General features: G+C 41.9%; 2 protein-coding genes across 5 annotated transcripts; both read right to left on the reverse strand.

The window, feature by feature from the left end:
* Positions 1-557: 557 nt before the first annotated feature.
* LOC121971688 lies at positions 558-9105 on the reverse strand. Of its 4 annotated transcripts, none has more exons than XM_042523071.1 (13): positions 8764-9105; positions 6758-8206; positions 5866-5976; positions 5750-5782; positions 5278-5322; positions 4948-5128; positions 4688-4869; positions 4043-4179; positions 3863-3940; positions 1246-1315; positions 1061-1135; positions 932-977; positions 558-803 (listed from the first exon to the last, which is right to left on the reverse strand). In XM_042523071.1, exons 2-13 carry the CDS (start codon positions 8159-8161, stop codon positions 742-744), a joined length of 2424 nt encoding a protein of 807 aa, XP_042379005.1. In that variant the 5' UTR covers positions 8162-8206; positions 8764-9105; the 3' UTR covers positions 558-741. The 4 variants fall into 4 exon arrangements, with proteins under 4 accessions (XP_042379005.1, XP_042379004.1, XP_042379007.1 ...); XM_042523070.1 differs by having other exon boundaries at positions 3863-3958; XM_042523073.1 differs by lacking the exon at positions 5278-5322.
* An 11499-nt stretch (positions 9106-20604) lies between these two features.
* On the reverse strand, positions 20605-21372 carry LOC121973793. The gene is made up of 3 exons (XM_042525146.1): positions 21251-21372; positions 20985-21174; positions 20605-20894 (listed from the first exon to the last, which is right to left on the reverse strand). The coding sequence occupies exons 1-3, from the start codon at positions 21300-21302 to the stop codon at positions 20792-20794; spliced, it is 345 nt and encodes a 114-aa protein (XP_042381080.1). The 5' UTR covers positions 21303-21372; the 3' UTR covers positions 20605-20791.
* Positions 21373-21624: the final 252 nt, after the last annotated feature.

The following is a 21624-nucleotide window of genomic DNA, read 5'->3' on the forward strand; positions in this document are numbered from 1 at the left end:
GCAACTTAGGTCATTGCCCCATCTAGAGCCATTGAGTAAAGGTGAAGATGAAAATAAACTCAAATTGCTTATGTATTATAATATTTTTAAATATTTACCAGGAGGCCAATGTAGTGATATACAGCGTCTAATTATTGTCAACTCTTTAGTCCTTCAAATTCTAAAATAATGTTAGCAGCCAGTGTATGTGTATGATTGGTTAGAATGTCAGAAACACAGTAGCAATAAAACAATAGAAAAAACACACAATCCTAACAGGAGAATTGGAATATAGGGTCAGACTAATAGAAGAATAATAAAAGGTTTATTTGTCTATGGAGTTCAATAATTTGTTTGTTAGCATTTTTATGATGCAAAAGATTAGGGAAATCCACAAAGCAGTATGACCCTTGCCTCCTTGGTACCAACCAGTCCTTAAAACAGCCCAACTTCTTGTTACTATAGTCACTGTTAAAAGAACAAAGCAGGGTTTCAAAACTTTCATTTGCTGATGTGATTAAGAAAGTGTCAGAATTCAGCAAAATCATAATGAAAAGTTTAGAGGGATTACTAATCCATTGTAACAAGTTATAGCTAGAAAGACATGCGAGATGAAAAGTAAAATCATACTAAATTTACAGGATTCTACTTAGAAGGATAATTCGGTCACAATATCATGATAAAAATATGGATTCTGGATATTGCTTTGGTAAAACAGGTGTTCAGAATTAAGTCTTGTACACAAATTGTTTATTCGAGATTTTATACTTCGAACTGTGTTGCTAAACTCTTCCTGTGAATGCTCATAAACTTGGCTACGAATTCTGCAACGACATGAAACAAGTATTGGTTGAGTGAAAATAAACCTTAAAGATAGATTGGATCAACTTCAAAGCTTATTTATCAACAAAGTTATGCAGTAATTAGATATTGCTTCAAATGACAAACTTACCGTCTAATTTCATCAGTGCACTTGTTCCAGCAGGCAACCTCTTGTTCTACAAATTATGATAAAAAGTTACTGAGGCCTTGCTTTCTCTTCCACTAAAATCTTGCATAATATAATTAATGAGGAACTCACGTAGTACGCATGCCAATAAAAGATCTCCCTTTTCCTACTGCGTTCTACTCCCTTGAGCAATTCTTCCACAAGTTTCTGCATGCATGTTGAAAATGATCTTTAATTTTGCATTTCCAGGTCAAAATTATCACTACAGATGGACATAAACTTTGTAACCAACTTCTAACAAGGGTAAATACACTTACTTGGAGAATCAACTTCGGGTGAACAAATTCCACAAGCAACTTCTGAAACTTCCCTCGAGCCAAAACTAACCTATACAAATAATCTATTGATCATTAACAAATATAACATTGAGCACTAAAGGTAGTGGCATTGCTATAGTTAATAACCTTAATATAAGTTTTTCTAGATCATCAATTTGTGCTATAAAAAGACTTGGCAACATTGGTCCATATATTTTGGTTTGCAAGGCTATCTTTTTTTCCCACCTCTTCACATACCAAAAAATCATGGGGTTTAAAACTTGAAACTCTTAATACCATTACTAATACAAGATGTAATGGATAATACTGGGTTTGAAAACTTGAACTCTCAATATGGCTACTAATGGAAGAAGTATTGGGCATGCAATTGTTTCAAGTAATATCACTTTGAATTTATAGCTAGAAAGCTAGAAAGCAAGAAAGCAAAAATAAAGTAATATTTAAGTAAAAGTTCCATTATAGATACAGTTCAAGATATTAATTCAATTTTTTTAAAATAAAGAATCTTCATCTGTAGGCCGAGTTTACTAAGATGGGTAACAAGTAGTTTTTTGTATAATATTTAATCTCTTGTTGTAGTATTTTAGACTAGTTAAGTTCCTCTGCTAAATATGAAGTGGGGAGAAAGAAGAGCCTTTATGGTAAGAATATACATAGAAGAATTAGAATCGAGTAATGCTCTCGCATTGTTTTCTTGGAGGAAAGAAAGAGAGAGATTTTGTAAAATTAATTTTAGCATCAATATAACAAATTAGTTTTTAATTTTAAAGAGACAACAACAACTGACTTTCAACCTTTCTACCCGATTTGAACAGAAGAGTTATAAGGGAAAGAATAAGAACCATTCTCTTCCTCAATTATCTTTTTTTCCCAAAGAAATGAAGGAAAAAATTTTCCCTCCTTACTTTTTCCTACTCTTATTTCTTTCTCTCACCTTGTCTCAAAGTAACACAACCTATGGGGCACAAAGAAAATCACAAATGACTCCAAAAGCTTCCCTCCATTTTAGTCATTTAGCCTTTAATTTATAATTAATGAAACTCCTAAAGTATGGCTTAGGAATGCTCTTGTTCAGTTCAAGGTGACAAAAGTGTTTTAGCTTGTTCAGCACTTCATGTTAGCTCTCCATTTAAGAAGATACCTCCTTCCTTTCTATGTCAATGCTAGTGATGATTCTATAGGAATCATAAAGTAAAAAGCCTACCTTCAATGGCAAAGAGAGATACATTTAAGTATGTAGAGTAGATTACTTAGATGCATTTTCACATGTGACTAAGATTTCTTGATTATTCCTTACCTTGACACTTTCATTTAAGTTTCATAGTCACATATCAAAAATGCTTTCCTCCATCGTGGTCTCACACGAGTACACACGCAGAGTGGTTCGTTGCTCAAGGGGAGAGTGGTTTAGTGTGCAAATACTTTGAAAGGTTTAAAGTAATCTTCTAAAGTACGGTTTAGAACTGCTCTTGTCAGTTCAAGTTGATCAAAAGTGTTTCAGTTCATTTAGCACTTCATGTTACCTCTCCATTTAAGAAGATATTCTCCTTACTTTCTATGTGGATGTCAGTGATGATTCTATATGAATCATAAGGTAAAAAACCTACTTCATTAGCATTCTCTAACCAAGGATATAAATTATTTAAGATATTTCCTTGGTATATAGATGGCATTGTAATTTGCAACAAAAATACATAGTTGATATGCTTAAAGAAGCTATTATAGTGGGGTTAATCCAGTCGATTGCCAAGATTGAAGAAGCGATTGTGTTATCCAAGAAAATATAGAAGCCTTGTTAGAGAACTCAACTAACTATAGTTAAAAGACTAGATATATCATTCCTAGTGAGTATGATCAGTTAGTTCCTTGAATCTAAATGTTATGATCATCTAGAGAGCACGGAGAATTCTATGCTATCTGAAAAAAGTACTAGGAAAAGACCTATCTAGATCACCGTTAGATTGCAAGCTATGTTGATGCTAACTGAATAACTTCCCCACGGACAGGAGATTTACATCAGGTTAGTATGTCTTTATGGGAGGTAATTTGATTTCTTAGAAAAGTAAGAAACAAAATATTGTAGCCAGATCAAGTAAAAAGATAGAGTTTATAGCTATGACACTAGCTATATGTGATTTATCTAGGTTAAGGAGTTAATGACTGAATTGAGATAATGCTCCTAATGAACCAATAATGTTGTATTGTGATACTCAAGTTGTGATGCATGCAGCACACCCCAAAATGTTAAGACAAAAATTGATACACAATGATGATTAACTATTGTTGAAAGATGAAGTTCTGTATAGGAAAGTGTTAAAAAAAAAATCAAATATATTGATAACAATATAACATTAATAATCATTTAACAAGTTTAAAATATGAAGAAGATTTGGCAATTATCAAGGTATGAAAGTAACTATATATATGTGCCTAACTCTTATGGAAAAATTGGCTCAAATGAATTTGCAGAGAGTAAAAGCAAGAAATAATAGCAATAAACAAATAAATTAACACTGCATAACATTATTTCTCTAAAATCTCTAACTTTCATAGTTATGATTAAAAAAAAACTATTAAGCCAGCATTATTGTTCAACCTTCTTGGTGATGGATCATCTAAAATCTCTGCTGCAATTTCAACTAAAATCTCCTCCCAGCTAGTATGTATTAGTTGCCTATCCATGAAGGGATAACTGTAATTATGATGCAAAATCAACATATCATTATAATGTTGTGTTTGAACAATTGTCTAAGCCATTGACAGAGTATATCCATACTTGTGTTCTTTACATGCTTCAAGGGCCATTATTGACTTCCTTATGTTGTGTTTGCATTTAGTTGCAATTCTGGCAGCAAATGTTGTTGACAACTCAAAGCTCTCCCTCACTGCAATCTGAGTTAAAACCTCCACTATCTGGGAAAAAAAGTTGAAATATAGTTTTAACCATTCATTAATATGCAATCCTCAAATGTGGTGCATCAAGAAAATGCTCAACATCAGTCTATTATTTCAATCATCTTAGAGAGGAGTGGAGGAGTATAAAAACTATTATTGCAGTCTCTCAGATAGACCATGGCATCTATAAATCTTAGTTAACAAGAGAACATCTCAAAAAAACAAAAAAACAAAAAGGGCAGCCCGATGCACGAAGCTCCTGTCACGCGGGATCCCAGAGAAGGATCCATTATACGCAACCTTACCCTGCTTTTTACAAGAGAACATCTCAAATTCAACAAAATTATATGCTACTTAACGATGACAAAAAAAACATGGTGAATAGTTACTAAAGGCAAAAACAGGAAATTTGATGATCAAACTAAGAACCCTTGTTACATTTCAGAATAAATATTGAAAAAGAGCTCAGATGGAAATTAATTGGAAGTTTTGATATCTATCATCAAAGTAGGAAGAACAAGCTTACCTCATGCGTAACTGGGGCATCAATGCTAATAATTTTGCATCTGCTCTTAATGGAATCAGTAATAGCAAAGTCATCTTGACAACATATGAAGATCTTGCATACATGAGCATAACAATCCATTATCCATTTTACTAAGTGCTGAACATTTTCTGTTACTTTGTCGACCTCATAAAGAACAATCACTGTAAAAAAGAAAAGACATGCATTAATACCATATGAGTATGGTATGTATCAAAAGAAAGCATGAGGAAGTTATGGACCTTTAATGTCCATCTTAAAACTTGCATCGCTAATTTCAGGTACAAGCACGTGATTTTCAGCTATCTCCTTCACAACAGCCATTAAAGCATGGTTAGCATTCTTCCCTAGCAACCTCAAATTAAGTTCCAAATGATGAGCACTTGATGCTAATGGGACTGTAATTTGCAATGGATTTGACTCCTGCAAAGAGGATTAGTAGATTACTTATTTGAGGGAATAGCAAAACCCTTTTTGCATTATGATTAGAAAAGTTTATTCCTTCCTGTGCAAATACTCCTAGTTACGAAATTAATTTGGAAAAAAACAAAGGTAAACAAATGTGTTCATACAAGAACAAGGAAGCTGACTTTCATGGCTTCAGCAATGGTATGCCACTGAAACAGACAACCAAATGATCCTCTGGTAAGTATATATCATGCAGAATATTGGGACAAGCAGAAAAGTTCACAATAGTATCATAGGTGCATCAGGGTGGAGCTTTTCATTAAGGCAGTGTTCTTCTTGCAATATGTAGCAGGTGGTTTAGCAATGTAGAAGGTGATATGAAGCCTGTAGATTGTGGTGATTGAAGATTATTGGATGATTATGAACTTCAGAGGGATCTCAATTTTCATGAACTGAAACAACAAATATGCAGAAGAAGAGGTCATATGTTTAGTAGTTGTCAGGTCAAGGACTTCATTTCTTCAGTAAGTGTATTCTAGGACTGAGGACTTGTTCATCTCTTTTTTTTTTTTTACTTGGAATGGCATTTTGAACCAATAAATTACTGAAATGTTATGGTACTATCAGAAAAGTTACCTGGACTTTGTAATGTTTTAACTCAAAAGTGACCTACAAAATTGATAAAGATTAGTCAGCAAGCTCAGTACAAGTCCCAAATGAGAATTTTCTGGTTATATACACTTGCTACATACTCTTGAAGATGAATCACCAAACAGTCCGTGTAGCAAAGCCAAACACACAGATTTCTTTCCAGAGCCAGTTGGTCCTTTGAGAAGAATATGAGGACAGTTGCTTGGAGAGACCTTACAAAAGGACAAGAACTTAATTACGTTAACATGGAAAGTGAAAACATATTATGAACTGGAACTGGTAAGATAAAAAGTGGAACATTTAAAATATTTCATATGATACTCTTACATGTGGTTAAAAAAGGACAGCTTTCTATTAATATTTTCCATCTTTAGAAAACAATACAGTAGTCTTGTATAAGAATGGTTCATAGATTCTCTACTAGTTAAAATGATCAAACAGACATTTATTTACTAGAAACCTAAAAAGGAAGCTTCATAAGACTGATTCAAGTGATTGAAAAGTACTATGTTTAAACTTTGAAATGGAAAACAAGGAATTTATGATGATGAGAATGAAGGATAGCACATGGATCAGCCAGAACATGATTTGTGTGTTTGTTAGCTCTTATGCAGTTCAAACTCAGTCAGTCTGTTAAGCAAGAAATAGTTGCGTGTATTTTTTTTTTATGCTACTCGAAAAGGACAGTTCGGCGCACAAAGTTCCCGCTATGTAGGATCCCGAGGAAGGATCCATTGTACACAGCCTTACCTGCTTTTTGCAAAAGGCTGTTTCCAGAATTCAAACCCATGACCTTTTGGTCACAAAGCAACAACACCGTTGCGCCAAGGCTCCCCTTCAACAACTTTTTTTATGCTACTCAATTCCAAATAATTTGCTTTATATAATTGCCCAAACAACTGTATGAAGGATTTCAGAGCTTTTTCATCAACCACTAATGAAGAGCACTTCAAGATCAAGAAAAGAAAAAGATGCAAATCAGATATAACGTACAAGTTGTTTAAGCTGCTGCACTTTCTGTCTATGACAGATGAACTCATCCAGTGATCTTGGACGATGCTTATCAGCCCAAAATTGCCTCAATTCTTCTACCACAATTGCCTTCTCAATGTAAGAAGCTTCATCAATTGTCCTATGTTTTGGTGACTTTGACTTCCCACATGAAGCTCCCTTAACACAGGAAAACCATAAATCTGTTTGGTTTTTCTGTCGGTTAATTGCAAACTTAATAAAACCTCCAGAAACTTTTCCACCATCATCACTAAACTTGGTACTTTCATTACTGACCCTGCTCTTGCTCAGCCGAGTATTAGAAGAGAAAAAATTAGTGCTTGTTCCACCATTACTACGCTGACTAATAGAACTGGAGTTATTGCTTGTTTGTGACACAACACCACGAACTGAAATGCTCTGAGAAGTTTGACCACAATAATTTGTCCCTCTAGAGAACTGATGGCTAGGTATATTACTTTCTGAAACCATCTGCGTTTTCTGACTAAAAGTTTGGTCTTTTTTGCCCACACCAGTATCAGAATTTTTCTGAGCCAAAGCTACTTGATCTAGTGAAAAGAAGATATCACCAGGTGAAATTGAGTCGATGCTCTTTAGATCATACGCATTGTATGAGGGAACTCGAGAGAGATTTTTATCAGCAATCACATCACTTCCTGTAGTAATTGGAGGATCTCTTGGGTATGCATGGCCTATCTGACCATGAATCGTGGTATTGACCAATGGTGAGCATCTTTGTCTTGTAGGTGCTGCAGGACCAGTGATAACCTGAAATTCTTCCATTCCCTTTGATTTTGGTGCAGATACTGACCTATTTGCATTGTAACTTGATCTGCCACTTGCCACTGAAAGTTCATGAAATTGTGTATGGGGATTAATATCACTCAACTTGTGAGACCTGGTTGGTGTTCTATGGCTCCTCTTTCCGACTGAGTGGTGAAGCCCATGATTTTGATGAATAGGTTCCTCATACCTGGACCTGTATGGAGAAATGTGTCTTTGATGATCTGAGGCCTTCAGGGGACTGGTATTCTTCCTTAAGCTGGAACCTACTGATGGAAAATTAAGTTCTTCACCGCCTTTGAGTGGATTATAAGGAAACCTATTTTGTCTTCTAGGGGTTGAACTGGTTCTAGGAACATATGTCGTCCTATTATTGTTGCCTTCATCAAAATATTTCTGATTATAATGTAAGGGACTAACGGTTATAGTGTGCTGATGATGTTGAGGAGCTATTTGCCTGCCTGAAGTCAAGAGCCCATCATGCCAGGGGCTTTCCTGCCATTCTGATTCAGTGTCAGATGGTTCATAACCACTTCTCACGAGTCCAAATGAAGACTGATGATGAGATTTGTTGATTCTTGAGACATTTTCCATTGCAAGCATCTGGGCAAACGTGAGCTTCTCGGTAATTTAAAACTCGAATGAGCTCTGTTCCAAGCACATATATCACCAAGTCAGTAATATGATTCCTTAAATAATCACTCCTTATCAAATTTAAACTTGACGAAAGTTTAAATTATGCTAAAATTTGAAGAGAAAAAAATAGTTCAGTATGCCATGGATCATCTTGAGCATAGTCTCATGCTCTCATAGTTAAGTGGAATTTCACTATGGTCAGAGCATTGGTTTTTTCAATTAAATGAGCTAGTATTATCATCTATTTACCTTTGCTAAGTTACAATGACCAAAGGAGATACGTCTACAGTCACCAAAATAATCTCAGTTTGTCAGCTAACAAAGAGCGTGGGGATTTCTTAAGCCTCTCCGTTATGTTACAAAGGAAAAAAAAGGTGTTTTACAACAAAACCTTGGAGCGTATTTTGATAAAACAAAACCTTGGTATATTATTCAAAATCCAACCTATGATCATTCACGACAAAGTTTACACATCCATCGAGACCTACAATCAGAAACCATTCAAGTCCGAAATTGCAATAAAAAATATATAGAATGTATGAACGCATCAATGGAGGAAAGGATCGCACCTCAACGACAGAAGACGCCTTGGTATCGTCTAGCTTTTCGCCTGAGCGGTGTTTAGTGGCCGCAAACCCAACGCTTTGCCAGAAAAGCATACCCAAATACCGGCGGGCGAGACGAGCACACGAGGGTGGGGGACTCGAGAAGGGATACGGAACAAGGTTTGCATTGCGGACCATCTCTGCAGACAGGGACGAACTATAAAAGATGGAGGGAGATCGGGTCGATGATGACGATAAAGATGAGACAAAAATTGATAAACAACAATTGAAACAAGGGAAGAAGATGCTTCGATTTCGTCCCCGCTCGCAAGCACATTCTGGTTCCAGTTTTTATTTTAAACGAATTGCTACACAGCGTAGAGGACACTCTTCCTGTAATCCCTAGGATTTGGTTCCGACGATATTTTCAATTTCAACCTTGTAAGTTTATCAAATTCTCAAAACTGAATTATTATTAAAACATTACCCAGGATAGTAAAAACGTGATTATGTTATGTGCCTATAAGTCTGTTTCCAAATTAGGAGATAAGAACATCCACATTAATTTAATAAAGTAGATAATTTACTTAGGGCTAGGGCTATAAATGAACTAAATATTCGTAAATAAATTTAGTATTCAGTTTGATAAGCTTATTTATGGTTATTCAATATAGATAAGATTAATTAAACAATCTTGAACAATTTGTTAAGCTAAACAAACAAGCTTGAGCACAGAACAACGTTCATGAACAATGTTCACGGATATTCATTAATAAAACTCTTTTCAATATGCTAAATAAATAATAAAATAAATTTAAATTTTCGAGCTCAATAACTAATCAAACAACTAAAAGTTTCAAACGATCTTAAATTGAGAGCTCGATAATATCTAAACGAATCAAACTCGAACCAAGTTCAAGTCAAGCTTGAACCAAGCTCAAGCCAAGCTTAAATTGAGAGCTCGATAACATCTAAATGAACCAAACTCAAGTCAAGCTTCAAACAAGCTCAAACTCATTAAAAATAAATCAAACCAAGTGTGAACAATCATTTCAGAAGCTTGATTCATTTTAAGTTCGGCTCGGCTTGGTTACCTTATCAAACAAGCTTGAACACTCCAAAGCTTGGCTCGACTCGACTTATTTACAGTCCTAAGTTTACCTTGAATTTAAGAGATATTATAGAAAAACTGATATGAATATTCTAAATAATGGGGTCAACTTATAATTGATCGTTGAATTAACTAAGGGTAAAAGGAATTTTTTTTCGCGTTCGTCGGAAAGGGATCCCTTGCGCTAATAAGTGAAGTCTAATCATGCTAGACGATATATATTTAACGTGTCCATAGGATTGATCAACGGTGCTACTTGCAATTTATTCCTAGGTTCATAAATTACACACAAAAAAATACGATTCTTATTTATCCATTATGAAATGTTCATAAATTATTTTTTGATCCTGTCTAGAAATGGGAGGGTGAAAAGTTGAAAATATAATTGCTATATTGACTAGCTATAGAACGCACTCTGCTTTGCAAAACAAGTAACGTTAGTTCCGAGCTAGGGAAAGGGTCCCCGGCGTTAGCCCTCTGACGTTCAAGTCAATCACCGGAAATGTAAAAGAAAGCGGAGCAACAATAATGCAAGCGCAAACAGTAATCACGCGTACCTCAACCGGTACTTAGACCCCCCCCCCCCCCCCCCATTTATATAGAGTCTGGTGGGCAACGTGCACGCTCCTCAAGGTATGGACATGTTCTCCAATGTGTCCTATGAAAGAACTTGTCAAGGAAGTGTCTCTGACATCATACCTTAACAAGCATGCATATCCTTGCCAAGACAGTAGAAGTTTTCGCCGTACGATTCGCCTGTTAACCATGCCTCATGTCAGCGGCACTGTCTCCCAAAAGGATACCGAGAGATATAAAGAGATATGACACTGGCCCCACTGGTTGCCCGAGCGGGTAGCCGCTCAGCCGGGACTCCTCCGCTCTGTCGGCCTCAACTGCTCTTCCTTGCGGTGACTGGGAGCAGTAGCTTGTCTCTCCCGATCGGGTAAGCTCTTCGGTCTCCTCCGTGTCCTGCCCTTCTGCACTAAGCGTATGGGTGTCTTGCCAATCGGACACTGATTACCCACTCAGACACTAATTGACCGATCGACCATTGTAGTCTCTTGCCAATCAGACACTGATTGCCCCAACCGACCGCTGTAGCCATCCTCCGCTCGACCACCATAGACGAGCCTTTTGACACCTTGGTGTTGACCACCTTAACTTTGACCACCACCTCAACAGTTGACCTGTGTCGGGTGGGCCCCCCCTCTATCGTCGCATCACAAGCCTTCCCGTCGAGTCTAGTCGAAGGAGACTGCAAGTCCGACTGACTAGACTAGTAGAGTCTTCGGTGGTTTCCACGTCTAATCGGACCATATACGCTCCCCAATTTCTGATCGGAGCAAATGTCTACTCCGTTCGACTTTATTTCGATGGTTGGGTTTGTAGCTGCCGTTCGGATCATACCGCCTAAGGTAGATGGTGTTTCGGCTGCTCAGCAGTGTGATCACCAACTCTCTGTGCTGATCGGGACGACACTTGGCAAAAATTTTCCTTTCCTTGCGCTCCCTTGGATAAGCGTCCTTTCATAGTAGCCGACGTCATTCAAATTTCTTGAAGACCATGTAAATCTCTGATCATTATGGCTGAGCATGTGGTCATACCTTTTAATTAAGCCTCATTAATGTCTCCCACTAGTTGAACGCCATGTGTCCCACTTTTTGCTACCGCACTTTTGACGTGACAGGCGGATATCCACTGGCGATGTGACAGACACCTTTTCAAATTCTACGGTCGGATCTTCTCTTGGTTTTTCGAACCTTGGATCAGATGGCTTAGGGTGATCGGCCGCGAGGTTTATAAACCTCTCTTGTGTCGTCGTCTTCTTCACTTTGTGTGCCTTCGTTTTTGAGCCTTCTGTGACGCTTCATCCTTTCTTCTTCTCCGGCGATCTTTTCTATAAGCTTCTTCACTTTTTCCTTATCTGAATCTGTTCGCTGCTCCTTCTTGCATCTTTTATTCTCGATTGCCAATTCTTCGCAACCCCTCGTTCCTGTCTCTGGTCTCTGGTATACTTCCACCGAGTCCAGGTTCGATGGGGACGACATTGAAGGGATGAAATCCGCCTACCACTTCCCATCTGACTACAAAGTTGTCATTCCATCTGCGTACGACCAGCCACATGAGCCACCAGCGGGCTTTCTGTGTTTCTTTAAGGACCAATTCACCGCCGGCCTTCGGTTCCCCGTTCATCCGTTCTTCTCCGCTGTTTGTAAATATTTTCATATTTCTCTTAACCAATTAGTGTCGAAATCCTTTAGACTGTTGTGCGGGGTCGTTGTGTTATTCCACCTGCACGGCATTCACTCAACTCCTCGGGATTTTCATTATTTTTATTATCCTAAATTGTCTGAGTCGGGGACCTTCTTGTTTCAAGCTCGAGTGTGCTCGATCGTTTTTGATAAAATGTCATCCTCCAATAAGCATTGGAGGGAACAATACTTCTATCTTCATTTTCCCGAGTAGCCAGACTTCCTGACCGACTAGCAAATGGAAGTGATGAATCTCCCATCGCTCGGGAAGTACAGAAGTTGATCGAACTTTCTCCAGGCAGCTTCCTGTTTGGCTAGTCAGAAATATCATATTCACTGGTTACTGTTGGAGGGCATCCTTTATGTGTTCGGAGCATGAAGTCCAGTAGCCATGTGCTAGAGGCTTGCATTTTTGGAGCATGAAGTCCAGCAGTTGTGCACTCCGAGCGGCCAGTCAGTGACTTCTGAGGCGCTCTTGGAGCAGCTGAGTGCCGAGGCCGCTCAACTAAAGGTCAATCTGCAAAAGAGCACCGAGCTGCTGGAGACAGAGAGGGGCAAAAGCACCGAGCAGGCTTTGCAACTAGCGAGGCTCAATAAGCAAGCCAGCTCCTTCGAGGCGAAGATCCTTTCGACCAATACCAGGAAGATTCGAGCCATTGACAACCTAGAGATCAAGAACAAGGAGGCTCGGATCCTAGCTCAAAACCTGAAGAAGGTGCTTGCAGCTCTGAATGACGAGCGGGAGAACCGAACGGTTGAGCAAGCAGAGACACAAGTACAGCTAGCCGCTAAGGATGCCGAGCTGTCTACTTTGACGGACGAGCTGGAGGCTTCCTGGACAGCCTTGGTGGAATATCAAGGCGGAGAGTCTAGCTGATTCGAGACTCTGAAGCGGGATTACCTCCGCTCGGACCCTTTCAACGACAGACTCACCTACCGGGTGCTCTGCCTCTTCAACCTCACCATTGATGGGACGCTCGACCAGCTAAAGGGTGGCGGCTATATCCCAACCGCATCGACCAACAAAGTCATCAGTCATGACAAGTTGACCGAGTCGTTGTCCGATGATGTGCTGGATTACCTTGAATGACCCTGCCCCCTGCGAAGCTCACCTTCTTTTGTACTTCCCCTTGCAAACTTGTAAAAATTTTCTAAGTCTTAAAGCATGATCACCCGTTCGGCGTATCTTTGTTTATTTGATTCTGTATTTCATCATACATCACCATTCGGTATTTCTTTGCTTTGTTGTTGTCACACTTGGCTCGGATCGAGTAGGACTACGAACCACTTACCATTTTATGAAAAATTTCTAAGTGTGGTGTTATGTCCTCCCGATCGTCCATATAACCAACCGCTGAGATGTCCGAGCGATCAATTCAACGTTGCCGAATGGCCTTATTTTAGTGAAAAATGCTTCTTGGAGCAGTACGCTTCCTAGTCAGCCTTACTCTCGGCTTATATATTAGTCGATCCTCTTCATTTATCGTAGACTTTATTTTTAGAGCTACCGCTCAGCCGTTATTCATTGTATACTCGAGTTTATAGTCTCCACTCGACTGTTAACGAATACTTGGGTTTAAAGTCACCGCTCGACTGTTGACGACCGTAGGGGTTTAAGGTCGCCGCTCAACTGTTGATGAAAACAAGGGTTTAAAGTTGTCGCTCGATCATTGACGACGATAGGGATTTAAGGTCGTCGCTCGATCGTTGACAACGATAGGGGTTTAAGGTCGTCGCTCGACTATTGACGACGACAAGGGTTTAAGGTCGCTGCTTCATCGTTGACAATGACAGGGATTTAAGGTACTGCTCGACCATTGACGATGACAGGGGTTTAAGGTTGTCGCTCGACCGTTGATGAAGACAAGGATTTAAGGTCGCCGCTTGATCGTTGATGACGATAAGGGTTTAAGGTCACCGCTCGACCGTTGGTGTAAACTAGAGTTTATAATCGTCGCTCAACTTTTAACTTTACGATCGGCATAAGAGTCTAGGATACTTGTGAATTTTATTCATCATTCACCTGTATTTGCAGGACATACTCTATTACAATATTAATCGTATTTAACCACTTACCTCTCAACCAACCCTATAGGTTGGAGATGGTTCGCGTTCCAATGTCGATCGATCTTTCTTCCTTCCTCGTCCTGCGGGTATTAGACTCCCGAGTGGAGCTTCTGTACGATCTTGTAAGGTCCCACCCACGGGGCTTTGAGCTTGGTGACGTCGCCGACCAACTTTATTCTTTTCCATACCAAATTGCGACCTGGAAGGACCTCAGGATCACCTTCCAGTTGTAGTTTTGCTTCATTCGCTGCCTGTACGTTGTGAGTCGGACAACCTTATCCCGAGCTTCATCCACTAAATCGAGCTCTATGAGTCTCTGCTCGACGTTCTCCTCATTATAGAGTTACACCTGGTCGGATTCTACCCCGGCCTCAACAGGGACCACCGCCTCACCGCCATACACCAGCTGGAATGGTGTGACACCAGTCGTCTCTTTTGGTGTCGTACGAAGAGCCCAAAGGGCACTGGGGTTTATCGACCCAGCTACCTCCTGTGTGGCCGAGCCGAGTCCGTAAGCCTCTGAAGATCTCCCAGTTGGTGACTTCTGCTTGGACGTTGCTCTAGGGGTAGGCTACTGAGGTGAAGGCTTAATGAATGTCATACCCTTCGCACCACTCCCTGAGCCTCTATCTGGTGAACTACCTCCCATTGTCTGAGACGAGCTGACGAGGGATGCCAAATCAGCACAAGATGTTCTGCCAGATAAACTTGATGACCATTTGTTTGATTATCATTGCTAACGGCTCGACCTCCACCAATTTTGAAAAATAATCCACCATGACAAGTAGGAATCTTCGCTGACTAATCGTCATTAGAAACGGTCTAACGATGTCCATGCCCCATTGGTCGAACGGGCAAGACACCGTGGATGTCTTTATCTCCTCGGTCGATTGATGTGGGATATTGTGATATTTTTGGCATGACAGACAGGTGACTACTGTCCAAATGGCATCATCTTGAAGCATGGGCCAGAAATATTCGGCGAGGAGGATCTTTTGAGCCAGCGATCGACCGTTCGAATGACTTTCACAGGAACCTTAGTGCACCTCCTGAAGAATGTATTCCGCATCCTCCGGTCCAACACACTTGAGCAGGGGCCTGAGAAGGCTCTTTTATACTGCTGATCCCCAATCAGGGTGAACCGTCCGACCTTCTTTTTCAGTAAGCGGCTTCCTCCTGACCGGTAGGTGTGATGCCCGATCGGAGGAACTCTATTAGAGTTGTCCTCCAATCGCTCGAGAAAGTTATTCCTTCCATCCTGTTAATGTGTGCCACCAATGAGACTTATTCGAACGGTTGCTTTACTACGACCGACGACAATGAACTGGCTAACTTAACCAATTCATCTGTAGTCTAATTTTCTAACCGAGGAGTCTTTTGAATCATCACCTCTTGAAAACCGATTTTCAACTTCTCAAAAGCTTGTACATACAACCTGAGTCGGGAGCTACTTATCTCAAATGCCCCTAATAGCTGCTGAGCGGCCAACTGAGAGTCCGTGTGGATGAAGACTCTTGTAGCTCTGACATGTCGAGCTGCCTGTAAGCCAACTATCAAGGCTTCATATTCAGTTTCATTATCCATTCAGCTTCATTATCCATCGCCCGATAATCCAACCGAACGGACAGTTGTATCCTGTCCTCCCGCGGCGAAACCAAAAGAATATCGATCCCGCTGCCTTGACAAGTGGAGGAGCCATCCACAAATACATTCCACGTTGTGACAGGCTTAGCGTTCTGGATCTCTGTGACTAAATCAGCTAAGGCCTAGGCATTGATTGCCATTTGGGGTTGATACTGTATGCCAAATTCGTTCAGCTTGATTGTCTATTTGATTAGCCGCCTGGATGCTTCTGAGTTGAGAAGGACCCTTCCCAAGGCGCTATTGGTCATCACAATAAAGGGATGCGAAAGAAAGTAAGGACGGAGTCTCCGAGCGGCAAGTACTAGTGCATAAGCCAACTTTTCCAGACAGGTGTAGCGGGACTCTGCATCTTTTAATATATGGCTTAGAAAATACACAGGTTATTGTTCATGGTCATTCTACCTTACCAATGATAAGTCAACCGCATACTCGGTGGACGACAAGTAGATCCAGAGTGATTCACCAGCGCTCGGCTTGGCCAATACATACAAAGTGTTAAGGTACTCCTTGAGCTCCTCCAGCGCCTTGTCGCACTCCACGTCCTATTGAAATTTTGTCGCTCTACGCAGCACCTTGAAGAACGGATAACTCCGATCGGATGACTTGGAGATGAATCTTGACAGCGCAGTGATCCACCCGGTCAGCCGTTGGGTCTCCTTCAAGTTGTGGGGCAAGGGGCGTGTCCTGTAGCACCTTCATCTTGTTCAGATTCGCCTCGATACCCTGTTCGGTGATGATGTATCCAAGGAAGCAGCCACTCCTTGCGCCAAACAAGTACTTATTCAGGTTCAGCTTTATTATGTAAGCCCTTAAGGTTCAGCAAGTTTCCTTGATGTCTGCATAAAGTTCAACAGCTCAGAGGGATTTTATTAATATGTCATCGACATGTGCCTCCATGTTGCGGTTGATCTTTCATAAGAACACCTTGTTCATTAGCCTCTGGTAGGTGGCGCCGATGTTCTTCAATCTGAACGGCATGACATTGCAGCAATAGGTTCCGTCGGCTATTATGAAGCTGACCTTCTCTTGATCCTTCCGGGCGAGCGACACTTGGTGGTATCCTTGGTATATGTCGAGCATGCAGATCAGCTCGCAGCCTGCCGTAGAATCCACCATCTGATCTATCCTTGGCAACGGAAAAAAATCCTTAGAGCACGCCTTATTCAGATCACAAAACTTGATGCAGACCCATCACTTATTGCCCTTCTTGGAGACCAGCACGACATTTACGAGTTAGCTCAGGAATTGAACTTCTCGGATATGACCTGCCTCCAATAATTTTTCTATCTCCGCCTGGATGATCTAATTTTGCTTAGTGCTGAAGTCTCTCTTCTTCTGCTTCACAGGCCGAGCGTCTAGTCGGACATGAAGCTCGTGCTGAGCCACTCTAGCGAGATGCCTGGGAGCTCGTGCGTCTACCAAGCGAACACATCATAATTTCGCCTAAGGCAGGCAACCAGCTCTGCCTTCTTCTCGCTTTCCAAGTTGGCGGCAATAAACGTAGTTGCCTCCGACTGTCTAGGGTGGATCTAGACCTCCTCCTTTTCTTCATAGACCAGTGAAGGAGGTTTCTCCCTGATAGCATTCACCTCTAGGCGTGGATTCTTCCGAGCGGCCCTTGCTTCGGACTTGACCATCTCGACGTAGCATCGCTGAGAGGCCAGTTGGTCTCCCTTGGCTTCACCCACCTCGTTGTCCACCGGAAACTTAATCTTCTAGCAGAAGGTGGACACCACCGGTCCGAACTCATTGAGGGTCGGTCGGCCCAGTATGAAGGTGTAGGCAGATGGTGAATCCACCACAATGAAGTTCATCGTCCTCATCCTCTTCAACGGCTCCTCTTCGAGCGAATGGCCAGTTGTGCCTGGCCGATCGGCAATACTTCATTGCCTGTGAAGCTGTAGAGTGGGGTCGTTATTGGCTGCAACTCGTTCCTGTCGATTTACAGCTGGTTAAACGCCTTCTTGAATATAATATTCACCGAGCTCCCTGTATCAACAAAGCTCTGGTGAATAGTATAATTAGCGATTACCGCTCGGATAATCAGAGTGTCGTCATGAGGGATCTTCACTCCCTCTAACTCTCGGGAGCTGAAGCTTATTTCAGATCCTTCGGCTTTCTCCTTGCTGCATCTAACAGTGTGGATCTCCAGTTGCCTAGCATGTGATTTTCTCACTTAGTTGGAATCACCTTCGATCTGCCCATAGGCGATCATTTCAATTTCTCCCCAAGCAACGTTGCTTTTGTTCTCCTCCTCTCGAGCCGAGGCTCTGTTTTGCTCGGCAGGAGCTCGAGTGGGGCTCGTGTTGTTCCTTTGCTAGGACTGACGATGTCGGCACTCGGACGCCCCTCTCTCTTCCACTCTCTGGCCAATTAACCGCGTCTATGATGTCGATCGGGTGATGGTGGCCGACGACGATATCCTCGTGGAACCGGTCGGCTTGCAATCGACGTCAAATCATAGTAGTCGCGCGTGTTATGCGTCATCGACTGATGGAAGGAGCAGAATAGTGGCATCCATGTCACCGACCACTACATGTTGCACGGCATGTGTCCTCAGCTCCTGGTGTTGCTAGGCTCCTCCTGATCGAGGCTCCTTTGGGGGTTGATGACTACTTGATAGTCACCGTTCGGGCGCTACTGGGGGCTCGGCAGGCACCTCCTTTCTTCTGGTCGCTTGGCCTTCTTCTACATTTATGTACTCCGTGGCCCTCCTGAGCAGATGGTCAAAGTCCCTTAGCGGCTTCCTAATGAGTGATCGGAAGAACTCCCCTTCGGTGAGGCCCTGTGCGAAGGTGTTTACCAATACTTCTACGGAGATCGAGGGAATGTCCATGGCCACCTGGTTGAAGCGCTGGATATGGGCCCTCAGTACCTCACTAGGCCCTTGCTTCAAGGAGAACAAATTGACGCTTATCTTCTGGTGGCGGTTACTACTGGCGAAGTGGTGTAGAAACGCCGCTCGGAAGTCCTTGAAGTTGAAGTTGTGGATTGATTCGTTCGACAATCTCTTAAACCAACGTTGTGCTAATCCGGAGAGGGTGGTGAGGAAGATCCGACACTTTACCCCATTAGTCTATTGATGAAGTGTGGTCGCGTTGTCAAACTTAGCCAAGTGGTTGTTCGGATCAGTAGTTTCATTGTATTCCTCTATCGCCAGCAGGGTGTAGTGCCTCGACAGAGGGTCGTCTAGAATCCCCTGCGAGAATTGTTGATTGATCCGCTCAGGCGAATCGTCGTCCCTTGGTGCCTTCCCTTTTCACTCATCTAGAACGGGTGCGTCATCTGAGGAATACCCCTGGTCCTTGTCCGCTCAGCCTCATTCCTCTAATGGAGTCCAGAACAACGCTCGATGAAAAGGGATCGACGCATTAGGTACCTTCCCATATGTGCTAGTCGGCTTCTTGTTTTGTCCTCGAACGGATACATGATCCGCTCGGTCTCCATATCCTGCTTGATGCCCCACCACTGATACCGCGAGCTCATGCGCTTGGCGCTCGCCCAACGCTTGTTGTTGTTATTGCTCCACTATCCTTGCCGCTCGGACTTGTATAAGCATATCGAGCTCCTCCTTTGTCAGCGTCACCGTGGTGAGTCATCTAACGTCTTCCATCTTCTCATTTCGGATGCAGGCTACATTCCCACAAACGACGCCAAAATGATTTTGTCCGAAAACGGGAGGGTGGAAAGCTGGGGATGTGGTTGCTGCATTGACTGGCTGTAGAACACGCTCTGCTCTACAAAACAAGTAACGCCAGCGCCAAATCAAGGAAGGAGTCTCCGATGTTGGCCTTCCGACGCTCAAGTCAGTCACCGAAAATGTAGAGGAAAGCGGAGCAACAGTAACGCAAGCGTAAATAGTAATCACGCGTACCTCCGCCCGATGCTTGGCCCCCCTTTTATATAGAACTCTGGTGGGCAACATGCACGGTCCTCGAGGTGTGGACACATTCTCCAATGTGCCCTATGAAAGGACATGTCAAAGAAAGTGCTTCTGACGCCATACCTTAATAGGGTATGCATATCCCTGATAAGACAGTAGAAGCTTCCGTCGTATGATTCGCCTGTTAACCATGCCTCGTGTCAGCGACACTGTCTCCCAACAGGATATCGAGAGATATGACACTGGTCCTGCTACTTGGTCTAGCGGGCTAGCTGCTCGATCGGGACTCCTCCGCTTTGTCGGCCTCAGCTGCTCTTCCTTGCGGTGACTAGGCGCAGTAGTTTGTCCCTCCTGATCGGACAAGCTCTTCGATCTCCTCCGCGCCCTGCCGTTCCACATTGAGCATCTGGCTATCTTACCGTATTATCCGAGCTAGATGATTGGCCCGCTCGAACACTGATTGCCTGATCGGCCATTGTAGTCTCTTGTCGATCGGATATTGATTGCCTCAATCGGTCATTCTAGCTATCCTCCGCTCGGCCACCGTAGACGAGCCTTTTGACACTTTGACGTTGATTATTTTAACTTTGACCTCCATCTTGACAGTTGATTCGTGTCGGATGAGCCTCCTCTATCATTACATCAATTTTTAAATACTTTTCATCCGTCGTAAACTAGAATGAACTTTTTTTTTTCTTTTATTAATGGTAAGGAGGAAACAAATTCTCGATTAAATCTAAATAATTGATTGAATGAAAAACAAGTTTGATTTAGTTAATTTAGGAATTTAATCAATTTTTTAAAATGATTATTTTTATTGGATCTCGATTTTAAAATTTTAAATTCGATTAAACTGATTAAATACAATTAATATCTGTCGATTATTATATTATGAGCAATTAAGTGTTATAAACAACCAGCATGGTCACTGAGCAACAACAGCATGATTACTATTACATACAAACACAAACCCAAGTTGTTCGACAACTACTTGCTCACACTTCTCTACTTGCACAGCAGATACGTTCTTCCCAGCCAAACCAACTAAACTACTGAAAAGCTTCTTAAACTGTGCCTCCATACAACTTAATAGCCTCATTTGGTCCTCTGAAGCCACTGCGCTGCATACTTGCAAGACGGTCCTTCCATGGCCGTGACTGGAGCCTCATTAAGGAACGCCGAAGCACTCCGCGTCCACCTTCGAAGAAGAAGAAGAAGAAGAAAATGAAGTTCTTGTGAATTTCCCAAGCTGTAAACTACATAAAGAGGAAGGTAATTAAAGTCATACCAGCAGAGAGGTCGATAACTACTTGATTCTCCCTTCCCCTGCACTCGCAACAGGTCAGCTAACGTCCCTAGATGCTGATTGTCGTTGGAAACATCATCACCAATCAGTCGTTCTTCCTCGTTCTTGCTCGTTGATCTCCAGTAGGCATCAATTTCCCCTCTGGTGAGCGACTTATTCCTCTGAAACTTAGCTGCGCTAACACAGATGACAAAGTGTTTGTAAAAATGCCGGACAGGCGGTATGAATGTAAAATAAGTCCGGCATACCATGCTCAGGATCTCGGAATGGAGAACTCCATCCTGCCATTAGAGAGCCCATGGTTCTGTAGTTTGCCTGAAGGCAGTGGGCAGTGAGCAGTGGATGAGGAACTTATAGCTGAGATTGGGAGGTTTGGTTGTCGTTCTTATCTGACGATGGAAGAGCTTTTTTAATTACTTCAGCAATGGAGGAGCGAGGTGGCGCGCGTTTGGTGTTTGACCTGATGCTCCATTTGTTGCTTCTGGTGGCTCGCAGCCACGCTACCTCTCGTAATTTGTGGCACTATTCAGTGGTTTTGCTGCTCTGAAATCGGGAAAGACAACGGGCTGAGTAGGTGGGGTCGAGGTTGACCACGAGAAGTTTTGGAACATGAGAGGTCTAG

This window comes from Zingiber officinale, chromosome 4A, assembly GCF_018446385.1.
Source record: "Zingiber officinale cultivar Zhangliang chromosome 4A, Zo_v1.1, whole genome shotgun sequence".
Classification (NCBI taxonomy): domain Eukaryota; kingdom Viridiplantae; phylum Streptophyta; class Magnoliopsida; order Zingiberales; family Zingiberaceae; genus Zingiber; species Zingiber officinale.